This window comes from Saccostrea echinata, unplaced genomic scaffold, assembly GCF_033153115.1.
Source record: "Saccostrea echinata isolate AGI-Se365-2 ecotype Australia unplaced genomic scaffold, CSIRO_AGI_Sech_v1 ptg000054l, whole genome shotgun sequence".
In the NCBI taxonomy this organism is placed as follows: domain Eukaryota; kingdom Metazoa; phylum Mollusca; class Bivalvia; order Ostreida; family Ostreidae; genus Saccostrea; species Saccostrea echinata.
The window spans coordinates 9,992,391-10,003,988 of record NW_026889803.1 but is presented as its reverse complement, the minus strand read 5'-3'; the positions used below and the strand labels follow the sequence as shown (position 1 = coordinate 10,003,988).

General features: G+C 31.8%; 2 protein-coding genes across 2 annotated transcripts; one reads left to right on the top strand and one right to left on the bottom strand.

The window, feature by feature from the left end:
* Positions 1 to 2,199: 2,199 nt before the first annotated feature.
* LOC133206005 (large ribosomal subunit protein mL63-like) lies at positions 2,200 to 4,512 on the bottom strand. The gene is made up of 3 exons (XM_061341910.1): positions 4,445 to 4,512; positions 2,932 to 3,043; positions 2,200 to 2,435 (listed from the first exon to the last, which is right to left on the bottom strand). The coding sequence occupies exons 1-3, from the start codon at positions 4,510 to 4,512 to the stop codon at positions 2,286 to 2,288; spliced, it is 330 nt and encodes a 109-aa protein (XP_061197894.1). The 3' UTR covers positions 2,200 to 2,285.
* Positions 4,513 to 4,759: 247 nt separating this feature from the next.
* LOC133205294 (large ribosomal subunit protein mL44-like) lies at positions 4,760 to 10,669 on the top strand. Its single transcript, XM_061341069.1, has 10 exons — positions 4,760 to 4,860; positions 5,742 to 5,859; positions 6,044 to 6,130; positions 6,338 to 6,432; positions 7,612 to 7,687; positions 8,155 to 8,239; positions 8,919 to 8,990; positions 9,442 to 9,590; positions 9,981 to 10,063; positions 10,434 to 10,669. Exons 1-10 carry the CDS (start codon positions 4,764 to 4,766, stop codon positions 10,628 to 10,630), a joined length of 1,059 nt encoding a protein of 352 aa, XP_061197053.1. The 5' UTR covers positions 4,760 to 4,763; the 3' UTR covers positions 10,631 to 10,669.
* Positions 10,670 to 11,598: the final 929 nt, after the last annotated feature.

Genomic DNA, 11,598 nt, shown 5'->3' with positions numbered 1-11,598 from the left:
AGCTTGTTTATATACTAGTACTGAGTATATAGGTATATAGTACTAAGTATGTAAGTCCCTGGCTCTTCTGAAAAAGTTCTCTAATATTCTAAAATGGGCAATCAAATTAGTATTCTGTACCAAAAATTTTCAAGACATTTAAGTAATGATGTTGTCATTATTTGCTCCACAGAAATAAATCAGTAAGTTCATAAATTATTTTTAGTATATTTAAAATTCATATTTATATGAAACTGCCATGTTAAAGGTTTTTATTATAACCTGTATTATGTTATTCATACTAGTGAGACACGTTATATATATATAATTAAACTTTTTTTGACGACAGTTTCACATAGTTTTATGAGATTTAAAGATACATGTACTGAAAATGATTTATGACTGAATTATTTTTTCATACATCATTTGCACAGCAAAGTCTTTTTGACTCTTAAAATCTTTTTGCCTGTTCATTTTCTGTTTTTGTTCGTTTGCTTGTTTATTGTTATTCATTTATTAATTCTTTTTGGGCTAAAATTTCCTCAAAATATATACAAATCTACTGATTTTTACAGAAAAAGGAATAAGATATTGATGTTAAAGACATCCTTCCAAGAATTCATGATGAGAGGAACGGGAAATGGGGGGGGGGGGGGTGTTTCAAATCACGGCTCAATACTGAAAATGAATTATGACTGAATTATTTTTTCATATATACCTCATCATTTGCACAGCAAAGTCTTTTTGACTTAAAATCTTTTAGGGTGTACATTGTTTTTGTTTGTTGTTTTTTAAGCTAAAATTTCCTTAAAATACAAATGTATATGTATGCAACTGATTTTTATAAAAACAAGAAGACAGCTTGAAATAGAAGACACAATAGTGTATGTGAAAGCAAATTACGTTCATGTACTGGTCCCAACTGACAAAGCAGGTAACAACATTGTTTTTATTACTTACAGTCATTAATTATCAAAGGTGATTAATCACAAAAGGGAATAATTTTGCTCCATAGAATACAAATTAATAAAGCCCTGACCAGGACCAGAACACTTGACTAAATGGTCCAGATGTCAGATATTAATGTTAAAGGTGTCCTTCCAAGCAATCATGATGTGAGGAATGGGAAAAGGGGGGGGGTCAAATCATAGCCCAATTACAAGAAAATGTGCTTAACAAGGCCCTTAAAAAATTTCTGATGACAAAATTTGCTTAGCTTCATATTTATATTAAAATGTTTAAAAGGGGAAGGGGGCACCTGCCCCATTGTGTCTACATTTTCGCCTGTAGAGGCCAATTATTAGGTTACATTTACAGTTAAATTCTCTACAATTTAGGAGTTTCTGGGGGCTTCGCCTCCTAGACACATCAGGGAATTCAAAGTAGCATCTGCCCTCTATAACAATGACTACGGAGGATATTTATATAGGTTTCATTTTATTCTTAAAATTTCTTTAATTCAGGAGCATCGGGGGGCTTCACCCCTGAACCCCGCCAGGGGATTTTCCCTGGACCTACTTGGATCCAACCCCAGCCCCTCTGTCTCTAAAAAAATTTGCATCCGTCTCCTTCCACTGAAATTCATGGGTCTGTCCCTGTAGAAATGTATTCTACCACTTAAACATACATACATTAAATTGTTCACGCATAATATAACTTAGAACATGCATTATGTACAGGTTAAATACAATACAGAAGCAAAATCATTTTTCTGTGTGGAGATGCTATGCTTACAAAAATTACTAATTGCTGATTTTAAATAAATTTATACATCTTGTATTAATTAAGAGCAAATATTTAATATAAATTTTATCATTTTTTTTAATTATATCCATTCACTGCAAAATAATTTACTGTAACACAAGAAGTACAGACAATAATTGAAGATCCAGGCATTTTGCATTAAATATTCTCGTCTACATGTCTTAAACCATAAACAAATAGGCATCTCAGATAAATCAAATACTTATAAAGGTCTATAAGAGTCTGCGAGTTATCATTGAATTCCCCCAAACCAATTTCATCTGTCGAATTTTTGATCAATTAAATGCATGGTAGGTCACAATACAACTTCTTCTCTAGCAATTACTTTTTTTTATTAGCTCTATGAAGAAGTTTAAAATACTTGTATTTCAAAGATGCACATGATTATAAACAGCTTAAATTGAATGTGTACCCATACAAAAAAGTTAAAATTTCAAATAAAAACAGACAAGGACATTTACAGTTACATCTTTAATTTACAAATTTATACAGTATTCATAAAAATCAAATACTGTACACACTAAATACAATATAAAAGATTATCACTCCCAGCTCTTTGTCACATTTAAATGTTCTAAATAGTCTTTCATTGAAACATCCTTTGGCCATTTCTTTTGTTTCTTTTCCTCCATCATTTTTTGAAACTTCTCATGGGGTTTTCCTAATTCTTTCATGTAACCATGTTCCTCCTCCTGCAATTTATAAATGAATACATCATAAATTCTCAAAAAAAAAAAAAAAAAAAAAAATCAAGGTAGAGAGTGATATATAACTTGGTTTTTAAAATACAGTATACATCCCATTTTCTCTAATTTTTGAAAAATTATATCATTCTATGAATATGTTATACCTAATGAAGATGAATTTTGAATTCATATATCAATTTCTTTAAAAAAAAAAATTACTGTGAAATATGTGTTGCTTCCATGAACTCAGTTGACTAGAAAATGTAAGAACTGCAATATCCCCCTCCCCCCACCCAAAAAAGGAGGACATGGGAAAAATTTAATGTATCAAATGTCTTTAAAATATTTATGTTATATTCATTTAATTCTTTAGAATTTAAGAGAAGTGAATCATGTTAGATTTGTGCTGAAAAATAATGACAAGCTTCATTCAATTTGGATTATCTGTCATCATTAATAACAACAGAACAGAGACTATAATTTTTTTCTGAGTAATACTTACCATTGTTAAATAAGGATTCTGTAGAATTTTTACATTAGTTTCTTCTCTAATGAAGGCTCTGATAGCATTAGCTTTCTGTGTTGGGGATACTACTGGTAAAAGTCTTTTTTTGCTGGAAGAAAATATTACACACTGCTTAATTCATGTGTTTCATAAGATAAGTATCAAGTGTGATATGAAATGGAACCAAGTATTCAATGTACTGATCTGAGAGCAATTTATGAACATCTTGAAGATGTGTCTCTTTCACTTCAGTGCAGTTGCAATCAAAGTTCTAAAAGTTTTACATGGGGCTACATACAACATTTTATTTGGGACCAAACAGTTACTTCTTGAATGAAATAACAAAGAAGACCAGTTCTGGTTAACATGATAATCGATTGGTAAGAATTCAGAACAATGTAAAGTAATCATACATGTACTTATCCATGCCTTACCACACATAATGTGGTATACAGTTAGGCCTAAACAATGGAAATACATCTTTGCTTAAAAGTGTTCAAAAAGCATCCCATACATGTGATTCTTCTGGCGGGAGACAAAGTCTCCGTCTCTCCCGATATTTCACCCCCTTCCGTCCCTCCCAATCAATTTTTAAATCTTCTGTGTTTTAAAATTCTTCAAATTAAATATTATTTGCAAAATTGTTTTTATCATGTTTCATATAATTGCTTAGAATGAAAAGAAATTGAGATAACAACGCCAATGCAATAAATTTTCACAGCGGTAGGCTTCGTAGGAATCAACATGAGGTTGTATAATTATGTTGTAAAAATTACAACTTGATAAAAGACCATTGATGTTTATTACTGAATGCAAAACATTGTAATTAAAGTTGCTAAAATACCCAGTAGCCATCTTCTAATGCTGCTTTGGTCATTAAAAGATACAGTTATAATGTAGGTCACACTCTAGTTAAAAATAGATCACACTACAGGGTGTTGCTAAAATATACCTGACTCTAATTTGTTTATTTTTTTAGAGGGTAATTTTTTCATCTGTACATTTTCTATTGAAAAACAAATTACTGACATAGAATTTGTTACACAAAACCTAGCTATGTTTTACTTCACTTACTAGTTGATATATCAATACTAAATCAAAAATAAAATTTTATCCAATGTTTTAATGATGCTGTTAACTCTTAATTAATTTACTAGGAAATGAATTGATTTTATTTTGAATACTCAATTTCACTTCATTTGAATAAAAACTTTATCTTATTTTTCTTAAAACTAGACAACAACTTTATAAAATGAAATTTGTAAAGTAATAAACTGGGAGAAGGTATTTTTCCTGAATTTTGGGGGTTGGATGGTCTTTCTCGATTTGAAAAAATAAAAAATCTCCAGCTTTGAGACCCAAACTCCAGCTGAAAAATTTCAAATCTCCATTCTCCAGTTGTGATTTTTCAGTTCTGTCACATGTATGGCATCCCGACCCCTTTCATGCATTCAGATTACCTGTATCAGTGGTTTATCGTAATAGTAATCTAAAAAATAAGTTGTTTTACCCTGCTCTGACTAATCCTGGCCACTTGGGTCTCTTTTTAAAATACTGAAGCACTCGTGTCAAGTGCATTTTCCAAGTTTGTTTTTGAAAGTGAAAGTATAAACAGTTTAGTAGCTCATTCTATGTATATTCGTAATCTCCGTGTTATGACCATGATAGAATGTCGTAGGATTACTTATGCAATATCGCTAGATCAAATAGGTAAAATTTAAATTTAACTGTAACTTTAACAACGAATTCATCATGTATTAGATGTATTTTACATAAAAGTAAAATTTTAATTATGGCACGAGTTAATAATTTCTTTGTTCATAAACAAGATGGCTGCGCCCTTGCTGCGGTGGTTTTCTAGTTTACGACCGAATATCATTACAAGAAATGCCTTTTTGGCGGTATCTCTTAAAATTAACAATGATGGTGTGTATAAAAATGTTTTCCACATTTTTTCCAAAGTACATCACACACAATTTTCACGTGTCACGGCTCCTCAGTTTGATTTTTACACATACTGTACATCACCAGGTCTGGCACAATCTCTTGATTTAACTATATAGCTTTATGAAGCTATTCAGAATAGCTTGATTTAGCTATTTTACCACACTTTTTTTTAAAAAATGTGTTATTTTTTCAGCATGCACAAAAAGTAGCACTTTGGTGCAGTGGTAGTATTCAACCTTGAACTCTTCTGAAAACAATGCATGTAAAAATTGCTCATCAAATTACGTCTCCTTTAGAGACTTTGTACTCAAAGTTCTAAAAGTGTTGGGGTATATAAAGCAATTGATTTGTGACCACACAGTTACTTTTGAATGAAATTATAAAGGTCAATTTTGGTCAACAAGATAATTGATTGGTAATAATTCAGCACAATCTTTTCTACGCCTAGACCCATACAACTACAAGCCAGGATGCAAACGATACTTTTGTTGCATGGAAAATGCACTAAATTCTTGTTGCTATGTCTAAGCCACCATGTTGCTATGCACTGCAAAGGATTATTGGGAATTTAAAATTTTTCACGTGGACCGATAAAAATTTCTTTGAACAATGTGCAGATTTCAACTCGAATTTCCTCTGTTCATACAAGTTGTCTATAGAGCTCGTTACGCAAGTGGCGCTTTGCGTCGCTTGCTATAAGAGCACTTGCACTTAAAAAATACCAGGACTGGAATGGTTACATTTCTTGCAGTAGAGTAAATCTTCAAACACTAAAGCCCTGCTATACTGCCATTTGCATTTCACAGTAAGCATTCTAGAAGATATTCATATTTTCTTTTCTTGTTGTTTTTTTACTTAAGCTCCTTGCCGTTACTTGAGGAATTCTAAGAGTTTACCTCCTTTTCTAAAAGAACAAGTCAAAAGAAGAGAGGGAATTGGTCCAGAACCTATCAGACATCCATCAGAATATGGCTGTTGGTAAGGGAACAGGAAATAAACCATTTTTCTTTCATGTTTACTTTCACAGTTTTTGCTTTATTCTCATTTTCTTAAAACTTGAAGGGTTTTGTCACAAATTAAAGAATGGTCATATACTTAAAATCACACAATAAAGATAATCCTTAGCATAATTGATTTATAAATACAGAAACTCTGATTTTAGGAATTATGATGCTGAGCTTTTTGCATTTGGCAAAAGGATTGGGGAGGAGTTTGATAGTGAAATACTGGAGGAAGCTTTCACCGTCAAGTAAGTTCAAGCAGAACCTTCATTTTTGACAAAAATTTTTGGTAAAAATTAGAAGTAACCCCTCCCCCCCCCCCCCCAAAAAAAATGAGTTTCCCATATGAGTTTATTAGTACAAAAAGTACTGAAGTACTTGAAAAATTAATTATATTATGTGTCGATATACATGTAGATACATGTTATTTGATTGATATTATGATTATGTTACAGATCATCCATTGAGAAGGAAATAGAGGAGAGAGAAAAAGTTGGAGTAGCAACAGAAGTTTTGGGAGCCAGATGTAATGAGGAGCTGTCAAGTGAAGGTACAGTCTAAATCATTTTCAGCCACCACATAGCCCCTAGGTCCCAACAGGGGCACAATAAGTAAAAACTTTTGCATGGGATTGAACTAGGGACCTCTTGGATGATAGTCCAATACTCTGTGGATTGAGTTGAATGATTTAACTAGTAGTTTCATTCTAGCAGGAAGCTATACTGTACACTACCCCATGCTTAATACTTTCATTCATTATATCTTGGTGTAGTATACCCGGTATTTACAGTCAACTTGTACACAACCCAACTGGTACACAAACGGACTCGTACAAACTGAACTGAACTCAACTCGTACACAAGGTGTAGTTTGAACATGTTACAAATTCGTACACATACACAAGACTCTTATAAGGTTGTGTAAATGTAGAATTTTGAAAAAAATTAAGGACACTCAGATTTTGAAGAACAGAAATATTTATTGTTAATAAATAAACTTATAGTTAAACATTTTAACTTTCCTTCTGAGGAATTCAAACAATTGTTGTTAAAGCAACACAAGCATGGTACCCACTAATTATGAGGTAATCCATGCCTGGAAAACACCTCCAAATTTCTTCTTTTTTAAAAGTTCACCATGGTGCGAGGGTCTTGTATTTTCTGTAGCAGAACTGTAAAGGTTTTTTTAAATTAAAGTTTACTTTCTTAATTTGAAAAGTTTTATGGAAATTTTATACAATAATACATATATACAATTAAAATTTTACAATGTCTTTCAATTGTTTGAATATTTTGAAAACCTTATGTTTGAAAATCCTCATTTTATACACAGGAAACCCTTGTGTATGAGTTGACTGCAGTTTTGTATACGAGTTGACTCCTTGTGTATGAGTCAGTTTGTGTACAAGTCGGGTTGTATACAAGTTGACTGGACACCCTCGGAACATGTTTTTGCAATGTGCAGTTAATTTAGGAAAATTCTTAAAGATAAATATGGATTGCAATTAAAGGACATCATCAAATTGACAGAACAATAAAATTAGGCAGTGTATAGTTACATTGTATTACATGTATACAAGTATATTATGGTTGTCTTTTTTGCTGTAAATTAATATTTTTCATTTATTTTAGTTTAAATTAATAGAGAACAGAGCTGATTTCTTTCTTAATCAGAATAATTCAATTTACTTAAGTGCATGTATATGTAATTAAATAACTGTATTTTGTAGGAAAGAAAATTGTTGAGAAATATTTAAAGGCATACCTGAGGTGTAATTTTCCATACATGTTTGAGGAAGGTATAAGGTATGTTTGTCCAATTATTTTTTGAATTTTAGGAGGGGTGATAAAGAAAAATTATTATAAAAGTACACGTTGTCATGATGTGTCAAAATTGGCTCTCTGCAATGGTATAAACTTTGAACTAATCTTGTTCAGATTATACAATTAGTGCTTAGATTACTATTGGACCCTCAATATTATATGATAGAAAATTCAATATTGTATATGTATGTTGTGAAGTTCAAGGCTTCATGTCATTTCAGGGTCAAGGTAATACTTAGAAGTCAGAGATCAAATTGAATTTGATATATTACCTTTGATGTTAAGTATCACAAAATAAAATTTGATACAGTATAGGATTGTTAAAAAAAAAGCTTTATAACTACTCGAATGAATAAAATAGCTGCAAATATATAAAATTACATGTTGGTAGTGGATAATCTGGATAATGTGATAGGATGTTGAACCATTGAGTTTTATTTTATTTCTAGTGGCATCTGTGATTACTTAATGAATCAAGAGCTGCTGGCCCATGTTGGAAAGTTAATAGGAATAACAGACTTAATTCAGTCCAAGGTAATTATGTGTTTCAGGTATGATTTAACTTTCATACAAAAATGACAAATTCAGAATAGAGTAATATGTACAATTCAGCATAATAAAGTATCAAAGATGTGAATGAAAACTAAATACAAGGGAAAGATAAGGTAATTACTGTAATAGTGAGTGAAACTGTAAACGTTCTACTTTACACATGGGGATGAAGCTGAACTTGTAAAATTTTGAATCATTCCACTCTTGCCACTGCTATGTATCATACATGTGGTGGTGTAGATTATATATCTATTACAGAATGTAATAGTGTAGATTATATTACAGAATATAATTGTGTAGATTATATTACAGTATGTAATACTGTAGATTATTTTACAGTATGTAATACTGTAGATTATTTTACAGTATGTAATACTGTAGAATTATATTATAGTACATGTATGTAGTGCTGTATACCAGCCATTTTAGCTTTTTTTACAGTCTGAATACTGTAGATGATCAAATTTTCACGAGATAGGTATTTGGTTTTTATAAGTGAGACAAATTTTTCTCGAATTCTTGTTATTGTTTAAATCTGTACTAATAAAAAAAATACCCAAGAATAAATTTTTTGGCAAGCAGACCATCCCATGTAATTACAAAAAAAAGATAAAGTTCTCACAAATAAAAAGTGATCAACAGTATTTGAATTATTTTTCAGTACTATCCCCCAACAGAAGAAGAGATGTGTACCACATTCCTGGCTATTGTTGCAGCACTAGGAAGAAGTCAGGTAGTGTTTGTATAGTGATTCAATGTTTAATTTAAGCTATAAAATTCAGTTTGTTGTATCATCCTTGATTTTATACATTGAACACAGTTGTTCTCTTTAATGGAAAGAGGCTAATCATTCTTGTCAATGTTTTCTTTCTATTATTAAGTGTTAAATTGTCTTATTGTAGATAATTAGAAGTACATGTAGTTATTTTAATTTGAAAACTTGCTTATTTTTAATGACCCGATACAAATGCTTTATCCTAGCTGTATATCAAGAATTATTTTAACTTTTTTCTAATTTTTTAAATCTGATAAATGACTTTATACCAATTTGAATATCTTAGACAAGGCTTTTTTTCATCAGTAAAAACACATACATGTATAATATATTTAAAGGTGCACTATTTTTTCACCTGTTGAGTCTTTTATATTTTGTTGTTTGACATGGATTTTTTTTTCAATGTTAGAATGAGGAGAGAGCTGGTGTTTTAGTGGTGGACTTCATCATACCTCGTCTGGTAGGGAAAGACATCAATGAAATGTGGAAATTAGATAACCCTATGGGATTACTGAGTGCTGTTCTTCAATCCAGGGGAATGGCAACCCCAGAGTCTAGGTATATATGAACTTCTGTCATTAATTTAACATACAGTTGAAACATGTATTGTGTAAAGAATGTCTTGTGGCTGGATATATATTTTGTTCCTGAATGTATGACACTGAAAGAAGTAAAATTTTTCTTTGATATTAAGGAATTGGATTTAATTTGAAAGGAAAGAAAATTAAATTCTTCAGCTTGTTAAAGAAACGTTTATGTACATATCAACTCAATCAGAATATCAAATCTTAATTTTTTGCACATGCACTGTATATACATGTATATGAATCCTTTTTAAGGGTAGAAGAGCTGGTGTAGAAAGAAAATACACTCCCAAGAAACTTGTGTATTCGAATTCACAGAACTCTTGTAATAGAATTCTCCACCTGACTATGTTCTTATTTCTAGGTTATTGTGGCAGACAGGCTGTTCATCTATTATGTCTGTCTACCATGTGGGAATCTACTCAAATAAAGAACTCATAGGAAGATGTAAGTACATTTATTATACTGAGTATTTGGTGTAAAGCATTGAACAGATTTCTAAAATTTTTATGCTTTTCATGTTTTTCAATGGGTCATGTTATGAAATGCATCTTCACAAGCCAAGGGTTTTCAGTGTCTGCTTTAGTCTTTACTCCCCACAAACCCTTGGCAGATTACACCACTAAAACTGTGCTTATGTCTTTGATGTGTTACTTGTCTATATCTAAGAAACATTTAAATATAAAGTTATTGATTTTGAGTATATGAACATTCTGTGCAAATTTTGGATTTTTCAGTACTTGTGGACAGATTTTTATAAGGTCATGGTTCTTTGGGAGTAAGTTCTTGAAACAGTCACAAATTTTGATAATTTCAGCCCCTGGAGAGACCCTTACTATAGCAGAGGAACAAGCTGCAAGAGAGGCCCTCAAAAACTTCATGAAAACAGATGATGCTCGGCCACCACTGTTACCAAGCTCAAAAGTACCCCTAGGATCCTTAGACCTGGAAAAGAAAAATCCTAGTGCAGAACTCTTACTGAAACTCTACTCACAATCAGATGCTAGTTCATAGGCGCCAAAGCAATGTGTACTAGTAATTAAATGTTTATTACAGAAGAAATAATTATTTGTTATGAATGAAATAATTGCACAGTATCTCAAGCAATGATAAAGACTAACCTTTCAAATGAAAGCTGCTTGTCCCTTTCAAGGAGAGATAATTACAAAATAGTAAATACAGTAAAACACACTTACAGGAAACACGCTTATAATGAATTGACGCTTACAGGTCCTTAAGGATGAGACCGTATAAACCGAGGTCCCATGTTACATAGGTTCTGGCAGGAAAAAGATCCCTCACTGCTCAAAGGTCGTACTGCTGAGTACAGGTCTAAAATTTGCAGTCCTCCAACGACAAGTGGTGGCGTCTCAATATGAGTGAAAAATTCTCAAAGGGGTGTTAAACAAACAAACAAACCTTGTGCCTTAGGCCCAGATGAGGTAGAAATTAGTACATAGCATGTATGGGTAAAGGGAAACATAAATTGTTCCCTAGGGTTAGGCTACAGTAAGTTTCAAACTTTCAGACATGGATATGAAGTCGATTCTTTGAAAATCAAATGCAGAACATTAGGGGGACATTTAGTTATATGCGTATGTTTTGAGAAAGGAAGAAGGTTGAGTTGTTGAATTAGGCATTTTAAACTTAAATTAATATGTTTGAAAATGCCTAACGATAATAATTAATGAATTATGACCAAACTATGATAAAAATAATACCTGTAAATTTGTTTTAGTGGGAGGAAGGTTTAAAAGTAAGTCACTGCATTCTTAACTCTATACATAAGCTAATAGCGTTTACCTTGAAAGTTTGTTCACTATCGGATAAAAATATTTTAGCGTTTATCTCCCTTTGTTCCTTTCAAATATTTTAGCGACTCCCCCCCCCCCCCCCCCCCAATTCCAAGAAAATCGACAAATGTATATCTGCAAGGGAGACAGTTTTCAGTCGAAGAACTACATGTGTATGTAAGTGTACAG